Here is a 22597-nt window from a genome sequence, read left to right as displayed (position 1 = left end):
TTGAATGTGTTAGAAGGCAGGCCTGAATCTCCGTAGGTTATATTTTTGGGGGGGCACGGCTTATTTTCCCAGGATTGTGGGTGTGCTGTGCTGGTTGTCCCTCTTCTCACAGGAGCCCCATCACATGCTGAGATGCTGGGTCTCAGCTCAGGGCCACCAACAAGGAGAGAACAAGGTGGAGCCTCGGTGTTGGCCAGTCTGTGTCTGTGGGGGCCTCTTCTGGGATTTCCAGAAATGACAGCATGTGCGCAGAGAAGAGAAAGCAAAGTTGCAGAGTTCTGAAGGACCCAGAAGGGGCACAGAAGAAAAACCCTGGGCTAGTGCTGTCAATGGAACTTCTTCGTAGACACAGACCGAGAAGATCTGGTGATATTTGAGTTATAATAAAATATATATAAATCCAAGCTTTTCATTCAACAAGTTTTTATTGAGCACCTACTCTGCGCCCAGCACTGCACTAGGTGCCATGGAGAATACAAGAGAAGTGTAAGATATGGAACCCGCCCTCAGGGAGCTTACAAAACTAGAGGCAGAAATCAGATGTACATGTGACTCAGGCAGCATGTGATATACACAGAGAGTGCAACTTTGAGACAACGTGGTGACTAAGGGACCCCCAGATCCACAGCGGTGGGAACAGTCTCTTGGAGCAGGGGGAGGAGTTAAGTTGGATAAGCAGGGGACTGGCAGAGTGCTCAGAATGGGTAAAGACGAAGGCTGCGAGGTAATCTGGCTGGAGCAGGGAGCTCATGTTAAACTATGGCACTAGGGGAGCTGACATGGAGGCTGGGACTTGGGTCGGGCCTATAAGCAATGAGGATACGCTTTAATCCCTCTCTTGACCTGAAGACCTGGTGGGCTTGTGGACTCCTGCTGCCTTCCTCTCCTCTCCCCACACAACTGTCTTCCCCTCCCCAACCCCTGTCCTAGGAAAACGCAACCTCAGTGTTGAGCACGGCCAGTGACAGAAGCTTAATACTCGACCGGAGAAAGTGATCAGAGCTTCCAAGGCAGGGGAGGATTTGCTTGACTGGATTTGCCCTGGTGTTTTTAGATGGACCAATCAAGAGCAGAATATTCTGGATCCTTTTAAAAACTCTCCTCACAAAGACCAACCCACAAAGATAATTTATTGATCACCTATCAAAACTGTTACCTAAAAGCCACATGTATCTAGACCCTTCCCCTAAGACCACAGATGGCTCCAGGGAGTCCCACCTCCTTAGTTATGGGAACTTCCTATGCTAGCCCTGGTCTCTGAGGAGCACGGATTCTGCTCTGGACCTCACAGGACCATTTCCACTGCCACTCCAGGCGGCTCACTTAAATGGCCCGGGAAGCCTCAGTGGATTTTGATTCAGTTCATTTCCAGCATTTTCATGTATGTTTAACTCTGAGTTGGGGTGGTAGTAGGTCTGTTTAAAGTGCCAGGGAAGGCAGGCAGCAGGAGTAGATTTGGGCAAAGGAGAAGTATTGGATTTGAGGACAGCAAAATGGCCTTGAGCGTAATGGTCAACTGGTCTTTCCCAAGAACAGCTGGCATGGGATGCCATACTGGGCAAGAAAATGCCGCCTTGCCTCTTATTCAACAAAAAGTATGTAGAGCTGGGTCAAAGGCAGTGGGCTGAAGGGAGGGAGGAGCCCTAACAGTCCGCAGGGTCAGAATTTTGCAAGGAAACCTCCAGGAGGTGGGAGAGGAGCCGAACTACAGCAGTGTGGATGGAGCAACAGCACTTAGCGAGGTCTCAAAGGGGCCACAGCCGTAGGGAGGAGAGCGGCAGTGGACATGGGGTCCCTCCCCTCTCCTGCTCCAGGTGGTCTGGCCAGGCACCTCCTTCCCCTCGTCACGGAGTCCTGGAATTTGAGAAGTGAAGCAGCTGTGGGTGTGGGGCCAGGGACAGGCATTGGGGCTCAGGGTCTCAGCAGGAGGCGTGTTCCCGGCCACTTGAGCCACAGGAAGGGGACCAGGCGCCGGGTGAAGGTGGCAGTGAAGGTGTAGATGAGTTCCTGTGACTCTGCATTGGTGAAAGTCACAGTGCCCCCTTCATAATCCAGGGCGATGCCCACTCTCCGGGGCCGCAGTGCAGGGAAGAGTTCAGCCTCGGGGTTGGTGTTGGCCCAGATGCCCGCAGAGGAGAGGCGCAGCGCCCACACCCCATCCTCCGGCCGCAGGGAGAGGTCTCCCTTCCTCTTCACAGAGTCTCTGGCCACCCCTACCATGCAGCTTTCCAGAACTTCCTCCTCCTCCTCCTCCTCTTCTTCCTCTTCATCCCCCAACGACTCCTCGTCCTCATCTGTTTCCCAGTCGTCGTATCCGTCCCCATAGATGGCCTCCTCTTCCTCCTCCTCCTCTTCCCCCTCTTCCTCCTCGTCCCCCTCCTCTTCATCCTCGGACCAGCCCTCCCTCTCCACCTCCACCTCCCAGTAGACCTTGCCCCAGGTGAAGCCCTTGCTGCCCAGCACCCCTGGCTCACAGTCAAACTGCTGGGGGTGCAGGTAAGCACCCTGGTACAGGCTGGTGTAGGTCACACACTTCCAGTCCTCTGACAGCTGCAGGTACCCACTGGCTGACTGCGGGTCCAGGGTGACACTCACTGTGGGGACAAAAGAAAGAACAGCATCACCGGTGGGCTGGGAGGGGGCCCCCAGTCTCCATGGTGTCCGTGCACACTGCACAATCCAAGAGGTGCTATTCACATCTTGGTCCATGTGAATGCGGCCTTCAGGGGATGCAGTGCACAACCTGACGGCAGGGCGGAGAGGGAGCACAGTAGTGGGGCCTGGGGCAGAGATGGCCTCTGGTCTTAGGATGCCATCACACAGTTGGCTCTGAATACAGGAGCCACATGGTCAGGCAGACGAGAGGAGACTCAGTTACAGAGAAAGGCCTGGTAGTAGGACATGTAAGGACAGAATACCCAAACACACTACAGAGGAGGGTCAGACTATCAAGCGGCAGCCTCTAGTGCAGACTAAAGAGTAGTAGATTGGTGAGAAAATGCAAGGTGGGGCTCTACATTTGCAGCTGGGAAGTTCTCCCTGTTGCACAAGAGAAGGGGCTACCCGGGGCAGCAGGGGGCAGTCAGAATCTCTGTGGGGAGAATATTCTTTATTTGAGGTAAATCTGGAACAATCCTGCGGACTCTCACCCGTCTTATACTCCAAGTCTCTCAGCAGCTTCCCTGGAAAGGAAAAAAAAACCGCAATGACCCTCAAGCCCAGCAAACTTATGGGCCCGTTTCTGACGTGGACAGTATTAATTCTGTGACAGGGCTCCACCCTTAAGATCCCAAGAAGAAAAAACAACCAGGAGACCCTCAGAGGAGTGAGGTTGGAGAATACGATGGTAAGGAGCCGGGTACCCTATCTCAAAGTGGCACCTCAGCTCCTGACTCCCACCACAGTGCTCTCCCCAGCCCTTACCTTGGAATTCCCTCAGGCCTCGCTGCAGAGACAGAAGTTTATCTGAGAATTCTCCTGTCCTCTTTTTAACCAGACGAGCAATGGGTTTCCCAATCCAGAACTTCTTCCGCGGATACCTGAGAAGATGACAGACATAACCTGTTACTTAGCTCTTCTCACATTTCTCTCAATCTCACAACAATTATGAAGGGGGAGGGAAAGGTACGATTATCCCCAGTTAACAGACAGAAAAACAGGAACTCAAACACACTAAGTGAACCACCCAAGGCTGAGCCAGGACTCACGACCACCAGCGGACTCAACATCCAGAGTGCTCCTGTCTACTAAGCCACGTTTCTACTCTCACCACCCTGTCCTGTCTCAGACAAGGACAGCGGGCCTAGGAGCTGGGATTACACAGAAAACTTGCTCCAGTGGAGAACAAGTCTCCAGCTCTCAAGGAAGTGTTCTTGCTTCCCAGGAGAGAAGGGCAACAGGATGGAGCACGGGATGCGGGCACCTCTGGCATCATATCACTCCCCACTAATTTAAATGGCTCATAGTCAAGGAAAAGGAGAGGGACACGGGCCCAGGGGAATGAGGTGCACTGTGGAAAGGAAGCTCTTTACCTGTTTAAGAAGTCTCTGGTGTCCTGGAAGGGAAGAAAGCGCAAGCATCAATGTCAATCAAAGAAGACTTCATTCAACATACCAACACTGCATTAAAGGCTGGGGACGCATCAATGAACAAATAAATGTGGCCCTTTCTTTACGGAGCTGGCATTCTAGGGGCAGCAATGGATTAAACAAGAAAACAAACAAAATAATCACGACAACAGAGCAAATGGTGGGACGGGGGGCAGGGCACAACAGGGCCAACTTCTCTGAGGCAATGACGCTTGTGCTGAGATTTGAAGAAGGTGCTGACCAGGTGAAGAAGGCAAGGTGGGAAAGGGCTTGGCAGAGGAGGCAGTGGCCAGACCATGCAGAGCTGCACAGGCATAATAAGGAGCTTAAATTTTATTCCACCAAAGGGTTTCAAGCAGAGGAGTGATAAATGTGACCTGTTTTACATGTGGCTGAGACTGCTAAGTATCCTCCAGAATCCACTCTCCCCTTCTTCCTTTTAATAACAGAATCCCTGGAGTAATAGCTGGGCAGATGGCCACCCAGCAAAACTACATTTTCCAGAATCCCTTGTAACCAGGTCTGGTCATGTGACTAAGCTCTAGCCAATGTGATGTGAACAAAAGCAATGATGACAATTTTGGGGTCATATCCTTTAAAAGAAAGAAATTGCTCTCTACTTCCTCTTTTTCCCTGGCTCTATGTTGGATATGGGGGTGGCGAGCCCAACTGTGACTACACAGCTGAGGACAACATCCCTTGAGGTTGGTGGAACAACCAAATGGAAGTAACCAGCTCTGTGGATGACCTCATGGACAGCTGCCCTGACAGCCCTACACCCCTCACCCCTGAACTGTTACTAAGAGGGAATAACCTTGTTTTATTTGAGTCACTGTACTTGAGTTTGATACAGCAGTAGCCCAAATCCTAAGTGATCAATCACTCGGCTATCCTGTAGAGAATGGATTAAGGGAGACAAAGCGAATATGGGGGGGCCAGTCTGGAGGCTGTTGCTGTGGACCAGACAAGAGATAAAGATGGCCTGAACTAGAGCAGTGCAGAGACAGAGAAGCAGCACATTCCCGTATGTTTAAGACAGACTCGACTGGGCATCGTGGTGAAGGATAATGAAGAACAGGCCCTGGCTTGAGCAGGAGGGAGGATGGTGGTGCCATCTGTGTGATGGGACAGGGTGGAGTGGGAAGAAAGTTCTTATGAGATGCCAGTTATTTCTCTTTTGTGAGTTTAAAGCCTCCATAATACTCTATATTAATTTTTGCCTTCTTTCCATTCATTCCACAAATATTAATTAAGTGCTTCGTATGTGTCAGCCAGTGTTCTAGAAGCCTGGGATAGAGAGTAAAAAAGAGAAACAAATCCCTAGCAGAGGAAGCAGACAGCAAATAATCAACATAACAAATACATCATATTATGTTATTAAGGGATCAGTGTTATGGGAAAAGGACAGAGTAGAGTGAAGGGGGACGGGATGGGGGTGGGCGGCAGGCAGGCCCCTCTGAAAGTAAGATTTGGGAAACAAATGGAATCACCAAATTGTGGCTGCTGCTGACTGTTTCAGAAAGTCTCAGGAAGACCTTTGGACTCCGCTCCTGGTAAGGTCAGAGCTACACCCTGCCCCCACTAGGAAGCAGTTGCCCAGAGACCAGTTGTGAGTTTCTGGCAAATCCTTCTAATCTGTCCCTTAAAACCAGTGAGTCCAAGCCAGCTTCAGAGGACGAGGTGATAAATCTGAGGCAGTGTGTGCCAAGTCTGCTGAGAAATGTGGTGTAAAAGGGAAAATAAACGGGCAGTGGGTGGGTGGGGGTTAGGGAGCCAAGAGTGTGCTCTGTGACAGGAGTTCTAGAACAGCAGAAAGGAAGAGAATGAGGGCTGTCTAAGGGTTAAAGGTTCAGAGGAGCCCAGAGAGGGTGGACCTGGAGACCAGTGGAGGAACTCCTCTCCCAAAGGACACAGAAGGGGAGACTGGGGAGCCCCCAAGGAATCTGGAGGGCCACATTCTGGGCCTCCAGAGGGAAGCAGCCCGCCCAGGGCTCCCGCAGGACCTCTCACCCCTGAGACGCCTGGCACAGCGATGAGACAGGCCATCAGAGCAGACAGGCTGAGGCAACGAATCACGGCAACCTCGGCATTAGACATGGCCGGGTATTAACAGAGAACATGGTAGAAGGTTCCTCACGGGAGTGGATGGCGACCAACAGTGAATGAGGCAGAGATGCAACCTGCCACCCAACCCTCCAAGGCCCATCCAGGGCTGAACTGGGGAGGATGCCGGTGTCTCTCTGGCCTCTCCTGTCCCCTTGTCCCCTTTAATGTCTTCATGATATTCCCAGTCCAGTGATCTGTCTTTCCTTTTCTATCACCTTTGTCAAGGTTTCTGTTTTACACCTTTGGTCCTATTGCTTCTCCCTCTCACCTGCATTACTCTACCAGACTTTTGGACCAGGGCCCCCATCTTATAGGGTCTCATTCTTACTGTTCCTTGACAGTCAAATAATCTCTGGGAAAGTATTAATGACAAATAAGGAGTTAGCTGTCCAGTTCCCTTACAGCAAAAGCAAATCCAAACAAACACACAGACAAAACCCACCAGCAACAACATTTCATGTACTGGTTCTAAGCTGACACCCACTTTTTCTCCCTTCCTTCCTCCCACCCCACCTGGATGTCTTCAATCTGAGTGGTCTCGGAGGCACTGAAGGCTGGGCCTCTGCTGGTCCCCACAGCTCCTCTGGGCGGAATGGGGAGAGGTTCCCCTCTGGACAGATGCAACTAGATTTCAGCCCGCACCAGCGCCCTCAGCTGTGTCCCTCTCTGCTCCACGTGTAACTGCACATCCACACAGTGGTGGCTTCAGGGAAGGAAGGATGTGCGTCCCTGAATGGGAAGGAGAAGAGAGGGGGAAGGGGAGGGGCAGCAAGTGACACAAAGAGTCTGACAGAGAAATTCGAGGGGACAGAATGACATCTGGAGGAAAGGAGGGCGCCAGAGGGATATTTTGGACAAAATGAGAGAAAAGAACAAGAGCACAGAGGCCTGGGAGTTAGGACACCTCGGCTGGAGCTTTGACTCAACTCCTGACCTGACCCAGGGCCTGGGACGGACCCCTTCCAGCCTCTGGCCCTCAGTGACTTCATCGGTGGGGGCTGGACTGGAAGAGTTCTAAATCCTTGCCAGTCCTGATGCGTGAGTCTGAATCCAACGATGGAGCGGCAGGCAGAAGCCACCTCTTTACGAGACCTGTGCTGGCACACATACCTGGACAACTTGCCTTGCCATCTCTTCCCTGGCTATCGATTTGCCCTGCCACTGGTCCGGGACAGCATTTTCCTAGAGGACAGCATTTTCCATTGCCTTTTCCTGGATGGTTCTGCTGCTGACAGACAGGCCCAGCCACCCCAAACCATGCAAGTAGAGACTATCACATAAGCCTTCTCCCAGCCCGAAAGGGCGGAAAGATCAAGCATGCCCCCTCCAAAGGCTGCTAAGCCCTGTTCAGGGTGGTGTGACTCCTCTGGGAGGTTCCAGGAGGAAGAAGTTGTGGTGTCACTTCAACTTGGTGACCTGCTCTCCAGTCCAAGATTCTCCCTTTCTCAGCTTCAAAGCCACCTCCTCCAGGAAGCATTCCAGAGGCACCCTGCCTGCTCCACATCTTTTTCTCTGAGGGTACACTCCCAGAGAAAACCTCGCCCATCTCTGTCTCCCTTCCCCAGCTGCCCATCTCCTCCAGACCCTCTCGGTCCTTGAGAGAAGTCACCATTCAGCCCTCCCTCAGCCAGCCCCAACAACCACAGGCTTCTTCATCTCCAGAACCATAAAAAGCTTCCACTGGACAAGTGTCTGCCAGTGACTTGTTAGAAGACAGGCTTGTGATGGTAGTGATGAGGATGGAGGATGGAGGATAGTAGCGAAAATATGAATAAACTTCCCTTCCATTTCTACAGCACTCTTAAATTTTTTTAGCATTTTTTTTTGTAGAAAATTTACTTTTTGAAGTGACACCACACCAGTCATCTCATTTTATGCTCATGCAACCACTGGAAGAAGTGGGGTGGGTAAGGATTATCATCCCCATGTTTCAGATGAGAAAACCGAGGCCCCGAGAGGAAGTGACTCTCCCAAGGTCCTACAAGTGAGCGGCAGGATGGAGACCTACCGTCCTGGTCTCCCGGCTCCTTGCCCCAGGGAAGGTCTCTCACCTGCATGAGCTCTGCAGCCGGCTGCTGTGCCTTGTCCTCCAGCTCAGAGATGACCAGCGCCAGCCGGGCAAGCTCCCCGACGCCCCTGGTCTTGTACTTCTCCCTGCCCTCCGTGAGCTCCTGCTCCAGCTTCTCCAGCTGGTCCAGCAGGTGCTGCTCCCGCTCCCTCAGGAACTGGTGGCCCTGCTCAAACTCAGCCACGATGTACTGCCTCTGGTCCTGGAGCTTCTTCTGCAGGGGTGGGAAGGGGGAGAGGGAGGTGACGCCTCCGCCTCAGGGTGGAGAATTCCTCCAGGATCTGGTGTTAGAGGCGCACAAGGCTGGCTCTCTTCTCCCCTGGCTACCCCCATTCACGAATTACAGTGTTCAGGCTGGAAGGAGCTTTAGAGACTCCTGGTCCAACCTGCTTTCTTCAAAGATGCAGTAAGTAAATCAGTTCAATTCCCTCAACCACCACGGGACTGGAATCCTGATTCTGTGTCACTGGTCAGCCCATTATCTGTTCTAGGTAAACCAGTATGTTCCAGGGCCCTTTGAGGAACTCTGTGAGCCAGCACATTTCCCTCCTGGACCCGGATCTCTGCAGCTCTCCCAGGAAGCTTTCCTCAATTAATTTCAGCCAAGCCTGATCAATCCTCTCTTCAGCACCCTCCTATTATGCACAAAGTATCTGTGTGCAGCCATCCCTGTCACGTAGGACTGCATCCCGTCCCCTCAGTGAAACTATGGAACGTCTGTGCTCAGGGATCATCTCCTTTCCTGCCTCCGAATCTCCCCACCGAGCCCCGGCTGGGGTCTGACCAGCGTCCACGCTCACTCATGGCCTTGAGGCACTCCTTGGACTTAGGCTCTCTCCTGCTTCACCTCTCCCTCTCCCAGGGCCTAATCACCCGCTGCCAGGCCTGGCCCCAACATCCCTCCAATGCCCACTTCCCTGACAGACACTCCCCCAGAAAACTGGAACCCTCTTATCAGTTTTGTCCCTCCTGATCCCATCTCTAATCAAGCACACAACGTGCTGCCTGTTTCTAACAACTGGCAACCACGGGCGCAGGACTCACCAGACACAGCGTCATCAGAGCTGGTCAGGCCTTCCTTAGCCTTCCCCTCTCAGCTCCTATCCTGGAGCCAGGGCCGTCCTTCCAAACCCTCTGGCTCCCCTCCACTCTCAGGAATCACATCTTTCTCACCAGGCCTTCCTCAGGTCCCTACACTCTGGCTGTCCCTAGCAGAACAGCGGCAGCTGCCAGACTGAGGTGACTCACAAAGGAGACGGGACCTTAGCTGACATCTAGGAAACCCATTCTCTTGTCAGATGAGGAAACAGCTGGAGGCCACAGAGCTCAGACCGACAGGGCCTGGGCTAAAACCCAGTCTCCCACTGCCAGGCCAGTGCTCACTCTCCCGGGGGCTACCTCCTAGCAACGCCTCCCAGCTGCGCCTCTACAAGCTCAGGCCTCCTTGCTCTGCACAGCCAAGGGCCTCACGGCTTTCTCTTAACAGCCTCACTTACCAGTGCAGCCAGGATATCAGCTTCTCCCTTTGCCTGAAAGCCCTGAATTTTGTCTCTGTCTCTCCTTAGGGTGCTCAGGTGGTTCAGGATTTTTTCCTGTAGAAAGACAAGCAGTGGGGACAGGTGGATGCTCTGGGCTGGGGCAGGAGGGTGGACTCAGACTGAGCCCTTGGCCAGCAAGAAGCCTTCAGAAGGGTCTTAGCCAGGCCTTGCCTCTGGACAGGTGCAGAGCAGAGCATCCTGAGGAGGGTGGCAGAGCACCCTCGGGGGAGGGCTTACCCTGTGGGGCTGGGCGGCCTTCTCCATGAGGACGGCCGTGTGGGGCCTGTGCTCCCGAGACTCCCGGCACATCACACACAGCAGCTTCCCGTCGTCCTCGCAGTAGTAGTGCAGCTTCTCCTGGTGTCGCTCGCACAGCTTCGTGTCCTGCTGCTCCCGGGCCACGTCTCCCGGCTGCCTGCCCTTGTCCACCTTCAGCCGCTCGATGTTCTCCACCAGGCTGGCCAGCTGCCACACAGGTCGGATGTTCTCCTTCTTAAAAGGCTTCTTGCAGAGGGGACAGACGGGGCGGCCCCCCGAGGCCGGGCGGATGTCGGTGGTACAGCTACGGCAGAAGACGTGGCCACAGTCTATGGTCACGGGGTCCCGCAGGTAATCGAGGCAGATGGAGCAGGTCACCTCCTCTTCCAGGGTCCGCAGTGGGGCTGACGTGGCCATGGTGTCCTTAGCTCAGAGGGGTCTGTGGTCACTGGCAGGGGCTTCTCCTCCTTGGAGATCAGACATGGAGTCAAGAGCAGGCACAGCAGAGGGGCAGAGGTGGCAGCCCCGCACAGGGCTGCCAGCTCCAGCAATCAGTCAGTCAATCAAGAGACACTTATTAGGGGCCGGCCGGTGGCGCAAGCGGTTAAGTGCGCGTGTTCTGCTGCGGAGGCCCAAGGTTCGCTGGTTTGGATCCCGGGCACGCACCGAAGCACCACTTGGCGAGCCATGCTGTGGCGGCATCCCATATAAAGTGGAGGAAGATGGGCATGGATGTTAGCCCAGGGCCAGTCTTCCTCAGCAAAAAAAGAGGAGGATTGGCAGATGTTAGCTCAGGGCTGATCTTCCTCACAAAAAAAAAAAAAAAAAAAGAGACACTTATCAGCCCCTACAAGGCTCACACAATCAGAGCGAAAGGACGTTACTGATCATCAGTCCAACCCTTTCATTTTACAGATGAGGAAACTGAGGCCCAGAGAGGGCAGCTTGGTAGAGTGGAGAGCAGGGCTGTCACTAGCCCACGCGGTGCTGTGGGTAAAGCACTCCTGCCTCAAGGCTTTTTCCTTCCTTCTGTTGGGAAATTGCTCTAATGTACCAATTATGATAGAACAATACACCTGATAACTATGTGCTGGAAGACTATCATAACAAACATACAAATCTACAATGCCTACTATGTACACGGCACTCCCTCAGTTGTGCAGTGCACAAGCTGCACAACTCTTCATGGGGGCCCTGACAGAGTCAAGAGACTCCACTGTTTGCTCCTCCAGGTTTCAGGTTTCAAGAACTAAGAGCACTGAGGTTTTTTGCCAAGACTCGAGGTACCAAGAATCTGAGTTCTGGTGTCCTCTTTATAGGTGTTTCCTTGGGCCGTGCTGTGATTTTGGCGTGGTTCACTTCCCCTAGAAAGCTCGTCTCTACCTGGACTCAGCCTGCCAGCAGAGCATGGCCTGGCCACACGGGACTCATTCTCAGCTGCGACCCTCCGGTGTAGCTGGCCTAGATGCTCTGCTGCTAACAAGGGCGAACTGTCTTAGCTCAGCTCACGCAGGAAACCAAGATGGGAGGAATCCTCAGGTGGCTGTGACTGCGATGCTGGTGAGGCCCTGGCCCTTAGAGAGAGCACGGCGCCCAGCAGAGAGGACTTCAGTCCTGTGTACCCTTGCAGCCCTGACCCACTTCCTGTCTGGGGTTAGGAGCCTCAGCACACCTGATCCAACAGCTGCTTCCTGCCTCTCACTCTGTATGACAATAGAGAACTCATTTAAGTACTCCGGGCCTCAGTTTATCCATCCATAAAATGGGGAGAGTGATACTTACCTTCAAGGGTTTCTAAGGGAGTTGAGTGAAAGAACTAGTTGCAAGTACTACGCATGAGTACGGTACACAGAGGGACATCTAGGAGAGAACCCAGGACCTTCAGTTCCCAAATCCAGTGAGTGTTCAAAGCACAGAGTGCAAGATGGAAATTTAAAGTGGCAGCAAGAGAGGAAGTGAGGAAGAACCAGCCACAGTGACACATGTGCTCCAGAGTTAAAGTCAAGATCCTCATGGGGCGGGGATTGGGGAATCTGCTCTGCCGCAGATCCAGGGAAGGCACCGTGGCAGTCGCTGGAAGACAGCCAGCAGACAGGGCACACAGGTCACTGCGAGGCCGGAATGAAGCAGCTGGAACCACAGGCTAATCAGTACTGTTATTGACTATTTGCGGTGCAAGTCCATTTCAACAGAGTTCAGTGGCCTTCGAGTTCTTTCACTGTAGTGACATGAATGAGCTAGAAATAAACCCCCAGGCTCTAAACCCAAAGAGAAAAACAAAACAGGAATATAAGGTCTTCTCCTTGAGGATCTAATGCAATAATATACAAAAAGTGCTTTATAAAGTAAAAGTACTGTACAAATGTAAGGGATTATTATTATACTTCCAGTAAATCCCAACTGGAAGCTCCAACAGAATTAGAGATGTGTCACTTGAAGAGATGCAATGAGTGTGATGACGCATGTACGGGCGAAGCTCAGATGGAGGGATTAAAGAATTTAACTAGCAAATGAAGGCAATAAAGGTTTTAGAATGTTAGTAAGTCTAGTAAAAATCCTAGGAATTGCCCAGTCCAACTCCCTGGCTGACTGTTGAGGAAATAAGCCTGATCCAGCATTTCAGCTGTAACGTTCTGCAAAGACTTCGCAAGGAGGAAAGGGGCACCATGCTGGGGATTCCCAGGAGCTTTGCTTAATTTAATTTAAATTAAATTCCCAACCCCAAAGATAACACATGCTATCCCCCAACAACAAGAAGACTAAAGAGAAATAACAAGCAAATGCAAATTGGATCCTGGTTTTTAAAAAAAGCTATAATAATAGCTTGGGGACAATCAGAGGAAATTTGACAAAAGACTGAGTATTGGATCATATTAAGAAATTATCATTAATTTTTTAACGGTATTTGTTGAGGTTATGGATGAGAATATCCATATTGTTAGGCAATGCATGCTGCAGTATTTAGGCCCGCATGACTACAACTTACTTTTAAATGGTTCAACAAAACAAAATAAAAAGTTGGAAAAATTTTCTAAGGAGAGGGGCTATAGTTCTTCTATCATTCTTAAAAGAATCCATACGAGGGTCTGTAACTACCAAAGATGTTAAGAATCACGAATAGTGGTGCTTGACACCTTGTAGAAGCTCAATACCTATGTGCTGAACAAAGGAATGGATGCAGAGGAAGTGAAAGCAGTGCTCCTTGTGAAGAACCACGCGTTTGCGAGTCGGCCGTAATGAGACAAACAAAACACAGCATGTGTCTATGTTCAATCCATCGCTTGGTTATACAGACTCCATCTTGAACATATACCATATATTGAAAGATGCTTACTGTGGCAGTGCTGAATACACATAAGACCCGAGGTGTAAATCTGTGGGTTGAACAGTCCAGGTTCAAGTTTGGGCTCTGTGACCCAATAGCCAGGTGACAACAACTTCTTGGCAACAGCGTTTATTAGGACCCACTTTATCTGCTGTTTACACACCTTACTTAATGCTCAGGTATTCTTTTGAGGAAACTGAGGCTTGGCGAGGGTAAGAAGCTTGCCCAAGGGCACATGGCTAGGAAGCAGTGTCTGGTGTTGGTACCTCAGCCCAATCCACTACGCTCTCTTCCCTACCAGGCAAACTGTAACCAGGGCCTAATACCATCTCCTTTGTCAGGAAGCTCGGGTGAGGTCATCCGCAGGGAAGGGCTTTGCAATGGGGAGTGCTGACGAAAGTAAAGGGGCACTATTACTGCTGACACTGCCCGAAAGCATTCCAGCCTTAGCTGTGACAGGAAATGGGGTTCGAGCATGAGAGATACAGGCAGACCAGAACAACTGCTCACCACCCCACACTCAATCCTTTCAGATCCTACGCAAAATTGACCCTCGCCAAATCCAAAAACTCTTCCCCAACTAACCACACTCCCCCTGATTCTGCTCTTTCTACCATTTATGCCTTCAGTATATTCTCTCTGATTATCCCAATGGGTTTCCACAATCAGGGGTAAAACTGTTATATTATTCTCCTCTCCATTTCTGGCTCTTGAGCAGACAGAAACCATAGAAAGCCAGAGACAGAAAAAAATTTAGAGTTGATATGGTCCAGCCCACTCCCTTTCCCCAAGTGAGAATTCTGAAACCTGAGGAAGTCATTTCATGAATTACCTCGTACTGGAGGTCCCACACTCCCCCTCCAGGGCGGGCAGGTCTTCTGCCCTTTCAATAAACCAGAAGCTGCTTGTGATTCTAGGAACCAGGCAGAACTGGAGACACTCCCGACCTTTCTGACATCCCCTTTCCTGCAATCCACCCTTCCCCTACAACTGTCTGGATCTCAGAAATACCTACTCTGCATATGTCAACAGACTGGCCAGGTGACACCAGGTAATTTCCATAATTTCCAGCAGCACATTTCAGGATGTGGATACCATGCACAATTCTTGGCTGCGAGAATCACTGTGAGCTGCAAAAACTAGCTGAGGGAAGCATTGCTGTCAGTGTCCACACCCTGTGGGCAGACACTTGCACTCCCCACTCCCTACTCCTGCCCTGGCCCAATACCAGAGAGAAAGGGTCAGAACTCTGGCCCCGTTGCTTTTTTTTTTTTTTCTTGTGAAGAAGATCAGCCCTGAGCTAACATTCCATGCCAATTCTCCTCTTTTTTTTGCTGAGGAAGACTGGCCCTGGGCTAACATCCATACCCATCCTCCTCCACCCCACATGGGTCGCCACCACAGCATGGCTTTACAAGCGGTGCGTGGGTGCGCACCCGGGATCCGGGCCTGGGAACCCTGGGCCACCAGAGCAGAGCACGCGCACTTAACCGCTACACCAGCGGGCCCGCCCCGCCCCTTGCTTGTTAACAGCTGCCAACTTCTGCCCTAGCAGGTGCTAAACTCTCCCTCACCTTTCTGTGGCTTCTGCCGCCCCTCATGCTCCTCCTGCCTCCTGTTGCCTTGGACTCCAAGATGCCACAGAAAGGGACCCTAGAAGACACTGAATCCCAGCTGGGGACTCCATGACCCAGAGAAGTGAGTGGAGGGGCCTGGATTTACACCCTGGCCTCCAGGCTGCTTCTCAAGCCCATGCTTGGGGCTCCACGCTCTTTGAGAACCCCATTTAAGGGCTCTTAGGGCCCCAGATTAAGGCCCATTTCTTAATCTAAAATAGGCAAATTCTCCTAGAAGTAAACTTCTGTGATACCTCTTACAAGCATGGAAAGGACAGAACTCAGGGCAAAAAGTAAGTGATCTGGATCTGGTTACTAGAGGAGTGGCTGCTCCCCCGCTGACACCGCCCAAGGCCTGGACTCCCCAGATTTTACAGCCCTGGTTGTGGCTGTGGGCTGGGCACCAGGCAGACTCAGGAGATGCCGGTTCTGTGGACAGTGCACTCCTGAGGTCACACGTGGGTTACTTTTCCCCACAGGGCCGAGTGTCAATGGTGCTCTGAATTATAGTGCAGGCCACACAAACCACCGGGGGCAGGCTGAGACATGCTCTGAACAGTGGCAGTCCCCATAGGGCTCAGAGAGGAGCATGGCAGCAACAGCCAACTGGGAGGTGGATGGGACAAGGTTTTAAAGTGCCACTGAGGGTTTTAAGTAGCAGGATGTTATAATTCATTCAACAATTAATAGATACAGTCATGCGCCACATAACGACGTTTTGGTCAACACTGGACCACATATATGACAGTAGTTCCATAAGATTAGTACCATACAACCTAGGTGTGTAGTAGGATATACCATCCAGGTTGTGTAAGTACACTCTATGATGTTCGAACAATGATGAAATCACCTAATGACACATTTCTCAGAACATATCCCTGTCGTTAAGTGACACATGACTTTACTGGGTGCCTTCCACATGCCAGACACTGAGCATACAGCAGGGAACAAAAATGGCAGAGTCCCTGCCTTCCCAGAGCTAACATCTAGTGCTATAATGGAGTAATCCTTTGGAAGCTGAAAGCAGATCTAACTGTGGGGACAAGGGATCCCCGATTTACTTACACCTCCTCTCTCCATTGCTTAGTGCTCCAGCCACTGCGGCCTTCCTTTAGTCCCACAAACACACCCCGCCACGTGTTAAAATGCAAGTCTGCTCACGTAACCGCCCTGGTTAAAGCCCCTCAATGCTTTCAGCGCTCCAGGAATAATGTCAAAATTCCTTCCTATGCTCTAAGGCCCCAGATAATCCAGGCCCAGACCTTGTCTCCAGGCTCATTTCTTGCCACTCCCAACTCAAACTCGACCCACAGCCAAACCAAACCCTCTCCAAGCCTCAAAAGTGCCATGCTCTTTCCTGCTCGAGCCCTTCGATAATGCTATTCCCTCTGCACAGAACACAGTTCCTTTCCTGCTTAGCAAACTCCACTTACAGCCTGAAGCCTCAAAAGAAAGCCGCCTCCTCTGGCAAATCTTTCCTGACCTGCAGACTGAGTCCGCACGCTCTCTCCCTCACACAGCCCCCGCACTGCACCGTGTACTTCTCTGCAACCCTAAGTCCTGACTTATTAGTATTATTACTTGTTTAACATCAGCTTTTCCCAACAAACGAGGACAAGGACTGTGTCTGCCTTATCCTCGGAATCTAGCACAGTGCCTGGCACACAGAAGAAATAATAAAAACTGGCTGAGGAAGTGAATAAAGCACAGGCAGAGCAATCTGACGCCCACAAACTGCTTCCTGAGTGTCTGCTGCACGAGTGCGGCAATCTCAGCCCTTGTCCTTCTCTCCGGCAGGATGGTCAGTTACTAGAGAGAGGCATTTCTTCACATTCCCTGCAGCAGCAAGAACAGCAGGCTGCACATCACCAGCACGACACCAGTCACGGTACCCAAGCTTTGGCTCCAGGAACGTACAGAAACCAGGAGAGAAGAAAAAGCTGTGTCCAGGGACATGGCTGTTGTGGAATAAACTATAATGCTCGTGATTGCTCCTTCCTAGGTAAGCATCCATAAATGATACACTTTATTTTTCCTGGTTTTGAGCTGTAGATGAATGGAATCATATTGCATTTTGGAGAGGAGGCCTATCAACATCATGTCTGTGAGATTCATTCATGTGATTGTGAGCTGATTTTGTTCATTTCATTGCTTTATGACTATATAATTCTACTTCGGAGGGCCATCTGGGTTGTTTCCAGTTTGGGACAATGACAAACACTGCCCTGTGAACATCTCTGCACACGTGTCCTACTATACACGGGCAAGGAGATGCATCCTCAACTGGACTAGATCAGGCTGAACTGTTTCCAAAGGGACTGTACCAACGCACGTTCCCACCAGCAGGCTGTGAGCACTTATGTTGCTCCACAGCCTCACCAACACTTAGTATCGCCAGCTTTTAAATTTTTGCCAGTCTGGTGGATGGAAAATAGAATCCCATTGCGCGTATGTGTTTAACGCTTAAAGAAAGAAAGAAAGAAAAAGAAACAGCATGAGAGAGGCCCGGTAACAGGCCAAGGAATCCTACAGCAGCAAATCAGATACTGTGCTCCTTGATCTAACTAGTAGGTGCTGTAAATGTTTATCTTTTGGGGCGAGGGGTCCATTCAGCTTCCATTCTTCCTTCCTTTGCTAACTTTCCCCAAATCCTTTCTGGGGATCACGTGCTTCGGGTGGTGCTCTCCCTCAGCTCAAGGGCGGAGAAAGAGAATACGTCTTAGGGCTCCCCCTGGGCACAGTGCTTGCTCAGGGGTGAGAACATGACTCAATCACAGCCAGTCACAAGGAGACCTAGCTGAGACAAGGGGGAAAAAAGATTCTTGTGGTTTCTCAAGAACTTGCGAGAAGTGAGGTCATAAAGTTTGGAGTTGCTAGAGCAATTCTGCTAACCAAAGGGTTAGCCTGTTTGAGAATGAAGCCAACCCAGAGATGAAGTAAAAGAAATTAGGTCCTGATGGCATCTTGTGAAACCCTGTATCAAGCTGTGCCTGAAGCTAGCTCTACCCTTGAACTTTTCTGTCACAGGAGCCAACAAATGCCCTTTTGCCCAGCCAGCTTGGACTTGTCTGTCATCTGCAAAAAGAAGAAGGAAAACACGAATCCTGACTCATACAGCAAAGGAAATTATTGAAGGTTAGTAGGCTGAAATATACAAAGAGCTTGTGCAGAAAAATCAGCCTAGTTATCTAGACAAAGGTCTTGTGACAAAGGTAGACACCAAGTGGCAGTTCTCTCTCTGGTCCCCACAGGTAAACTACAACCTGCCAGGACATGCCAGATCTCCAACCTGCTCTCAGCCATCTTGGCCCCTTCCGACAGCTCCTAGAAATTCTGAGTGAGGAAAACACAGGCAGAATCTTCCTCCACCCCAGCTCTTATTCTAACCAAAGCCTCAAGTGAAGAGTCTTGGATTAGGACTAAAACCTGGATTTTCATCCAGGCTCAGCTACTCTGCTGTGCAGTCCGGGGCTAGATTCTTGAACTTTCTGGGTCTCAGTATCACCATGAAGAAATGGGGGTAGGAGGGAAGATCTAAGCCATTCACAGGACAAACTGAAATAAAGGTTTGGCAAGTGCACCAGCATATTTAATGTGCGACATAAAGTCACTGCTGTTATCAAGAGTAATCAAAGCAGAATAAACATAGCCGAAATCTTTGGGCCAGGTATCCCAGTTTTATTGTGTTGATTTTTGACAATTTGGCTCCTGGGCAGGAAAAAGCCAGTTTATCAAATTTATTTTTTTCAAGATCATAAATGGAGTCAGTGAACTCACCATCTATGGGTTAGTGAGATGGAGATATCTAACCATTCATTCCCAGGAGGAAGGTGGGATCTAAGCCACCATCTAACAACAGGGAGTTCCCATTTTTCATCAAATTTGAGATACCCACTTCATTACATTTTAGTATCTCTGAAATGTGATCAATGGCATGTCAAAATTTAACAGGCAAAATAGTTTTTCTATGTGGAATATAAAATAATTGATGGCATCTTAGATTGGGTGAAACGTAGCACACCTCCACAAAGTGCTGCCAGGGTCGTCTTTCTTTTTTTTTTTTTTAAATAATTATTTATTTATTTATTTATTTTCCACCAAAGCCCCAGTAGGTAGTTGTACATCATAGTTTCACATCCTTCTAGTTGCTGTATGTGGGACGCGCCTCAGCATGGCCGGAGAAGCGGTGTGTCGGTGCGCGCCCAGGATCTGAACCCAGGCCACCAGCAGCGGAGCACGCGCACTTAACCGCTAAGCCATGGGGCCGGCCCAGGGTCGTCTTTCCAACATATGGATCCCATCCTGTCACTCCCCGGCTTCAAAACTCCTGACATCAAAATGGCACAGCAGGGCACACAGGCCCCCTACAATCTGGCCCCCAAATACCCGTCCAGCCCCCATCCTGCCTCACCCTAATGCTAGATACACTGAACCGGGAAGACAGTCCCTCCGTCAGCGCCCCCACTCCCTACCCCTTGCCCTTGTCCATGCTCTTTTCTGTCCCAGCTCATCCTTGAAGGCTGAATCAGATACGTCTCCTCATCTGTGAGGTCCTCCCTGTGTCCATCCCACCATCAAGCTGAACGAATCCCCTCCTTGGTTAGCTCCTATGGCTCTGCATACACTGCCATTTCTATTATGGCACTATCACACTGCTTCATAATTGACAATTTTACCTGTCTTTCCCCCCAACCAGAAAGTGAACCCTACAGTCATGCCTCACCGATCTTTTTACTTCCAGTGTCTGGCACAAAGTAGGTGGTCTGCAAATGTTTGTGGAACTAAATGTTATCCCGTGATTCCAGAGTCCCATTATCTTCCTCATTCTCCCTCTTTTCACCATACTGCCCTCTCCACTTTACAATCTTGCTTCACCAGAAGGTTCCAAGGGTTCTCCTCAAGACGTTCTTGACCATAAACATTACCCAGATCTCCCTCGCCTCCCCCCACACACACAGTTTTTGGGGGAAGGTCAACATTCCATTTCTACCAGCTGGCAAGTTTTAATTCACCCTGGATGCCAGCCAAATTAACCCTTGTTTTCCAAAACCAATTTCTTCCCATTCTCCATGTTTTCTCTATTCTGATCCTGGGGAGTCTAAGTCTGATGTCATTCCAAGAAGCCTCAATTCAGACCACGGGCTCCCTTCTGTGGCTAGTGTCTTCTGCAGTGGTCAGCCCAGTCTGAGTCCAGCCTGTCACTCCCTTCGGGGCAAGTGATATGTAAGAAGTCACCCACTACTCCTGGGCCTCAGTTTCCTTACCTCCTAACAAGGTGAGAATACAATGTGTTGTCAAGTTCACCAGGCTGTTTGAAGTTCAAGCAAGGTCACGTAAGTAGAAGTGTTTTCAACAGCAAAAAGCTCTATAAAAATATATGCTAGAAAGGAGCACAGGGACAACTTGAAAGAGCTCCCAACGGCTAAAACTGCAACAATCAGAGCAACAAAATAAAGCAGTATTAGATTATAACCCAAAATATAAAATAAATATCCATGAGTCCACACTGATATAAATAAATGATTAAATAAGTTAACAAGTAAGGCAGAGGGAGAGACAAATCTCCCATGCAGAAGAAGTCCAAATAATGTATGTACATATTTGCCCTTAAGGAGGGGGGAGCATACTCCCTACTCCTTATGTGTGGGCTGCACAGTATGGAAGTGGGTAAAAATAGAGTCACTTTACAGTGGAGAAACCTGACAAACACTATATCACCAGGTGATCAAGATCAATACCAAGATATAAATCATGCTGAAACCATGCATCCTTGACATGATGTGATGAAAACCACAATCTACCTCTGTGGTCTTCCTCTCATTAACCCATTAACCCAGTCTTAGGAGAAAAACAACAATTTCAGTAGAGGGACATCATACAATATACATGACCGGTATTCCTCAAAACTGTCAAAGTCATCAAAAACAAGTAAAGTCTGAGAAACTTCCCAGCCAAGGGGAGCCTAAGGAGACACGAGAACTAAACATAATATGGTAAGCTGGATGGGATCACGAAACAGGAAAGTACTGAGGTAAAAACTAAGGAAATCTGAATACACTATGGACTTTGGTCAATAATAACGTATTAATATGGGTTCATTAATTGTTAACAAATGTGTGATACACTTTTAACATAAGATTTAACATAATATGTTAACAAAAGGGGAGAAGGTTTAGGGTATATGAGAACTCTGTACTATCTTCATAATTTTTCTATATATCTAAAAGTGCTCTAAAAAATAAAGTCTATTAAAAAAAGAAAACTGCAATTTGGGAACATAAAAAAAGTCTATTTTCTCAAAAGCTGATTCTTTTAAACTTGGGGAGAAAACATTCTATGGATTATGACTTTAACAGGAGGTTCACCATGGTCCCTGACACTAATATTTGTTGTATGCATGAACGAATGTCACTCTCCCATCTTTTGAAGTGCACACAACCCGTCGTGGTGTTAAAATCTGAAATGTACTGGGAATTTGGAAGTGTTTGCGTCCCATTTGCTCCACAAAGATAAATTTACACACTCTTTTCTAAGGCCAAATAGGGAGAAAATCAGCAGACAAAATGCTAATATGCTAACAGGCTGGAGAAGGGAGTGAATGCACAGCTCCAAGTATATTCCAAGTATATGTGGCTAAACCGGTTTATTCTGACCAAAAAAAAAAAAGGAAATGAAAGAAAACAGAACTCTGGTCATGGAGCCGGATTGGCCGTCCACTCGGCTCTAAGCAACCAGACCGTCCTCGCTGCCCCGCTTACTTCTGGCTCTGGAGACAAGAGTGGATCGGTGCCTGAGCTGGACACGGGAAGGCGAGGAAGACCCACGAGGAAGAGGCGAATGGAGGGTCAAGCAAGCAGGAGGAATCAGGCCTGGAGGGAGGACACAGCGAACTTCACGCTCCTCCAGAGCCCGCCCGGACCCCGGGGCGCGTGTGACCGCTGCTTTGCTGCATTTCTCCTGGACGCCTCCTACTCACCGGCCGCGAGCTCCGGACCGCGAATCCGGGGCTGGTGTCGCTTCTCTCCCGCGGCGGTCAGTTCCGGGTCGCGATCCTTCCCGAGAACCCAGCGCGACAGCGCGTCCCCGCCGCTAATCTCCGGGCTCTTCCGAGCCCCCATCGAGATTCCCCCGAACCAGCGCCCGGATTGGCCCCTGCTGAACTCCGCCCCCCAATGGGAACCTTAGTCTCCTCCACGTCACCGATCACCGGGCCAATCCGCGGGCCGCGGCGGGGTGTGGGGCGGCAGGGGCCGAGAAAAGGAAACCGAAATCAAGCGGAGCCGAGGCTGCGCGGGAGCCGCAGCCAGAGTTTGGCGCGTAGTGCGAGCTCCTGAGTTACAGGGTGGGAGGGAGTCGAGTTCTGGGACCTAATGAGACCCTTTGTAGGACTGTGGGATGCCAGCGTGTCCTCCCCCCCTCCCGATTCCCGTCTCGGGCTGGATCAGGGTCAGAGGGCGACGCAAGTGGCGCTCGCCAGGTGCTCAACATTCAATAGGACTCCCTGCCCCCAGCGTGGCCCAGATTTGCTTCCTGGACCAGGCAGGATCTCAGCAAGCAAATATTCTCAGGGGGCTGTTTGCAAAAATTAACCACCATTT

General features: G+C 50.3%; 1 protein-coding gene across 2 annotated transcripts; it reads right to left on the bottom strand.

Annotated features, from left to right (window-relative positions):
• Positions 1-327: 327 nt before the first annotated feature.
• On the bottom strand, positions 328-22110 carry TRIM26 (tripartite motif containing 26). Of its 2 annotated transcripts, XM_058554919.1 has the most exons (9): positions 21976-22110; positions 10038-10525; positions 9759-9854; positions 8246-8476; positions 7305-7376; positions 4032-4054; positions 3424-3539; positions 3150-3182; positions 328-2594 (listed from the first exon to the last, which is right to left on the bottom strand). In XM_058554919.1, the coding sequence occupies exons 2-9, from the start codon at positions 10473-10475 to the stop codon at positions 1912-1914; spliced, it is 1692 nt and encodes a 563-aa protein (XP_058410902.1). In that variant the 5' UTR covers positions 10476-10525; positions 21976-22110; the 3' UTR covers positions 328-1911. The 2 variants fall into 2 exon arrangements, with proteins under 2 accessions (XP_058410902.1, XP_058410903.1); XM_058554920.1 differs by lacking the exon at positions 7305-7376 and having other exon boundaries at positions 333-2594; positions 21976-22109.
• Between the last annotated feature and the right edge of the window lie 487 nt (positions 22111-22597).

Source organism: Diceros bicornis, chromosome 14 (assembly GCF_020826845.1).
Source record: "Diceros bicornis minor isolate mBicDic1 chromosome 14, mDicBic1.mat.cur, whole genome shotgun sequence".
NCBI classification, from domain to species: Eukaryota; Metazoa; Chordata; class Mammalia; order Perissodactyla; family Rhinocerotidae; genus Diceros; species Diceros bicornis.
The sequence above is the reverse complement of the archived record's forward strand: the minus strand, read 5'-3'. Positions and strand labels throughout refer to the sequence as shown.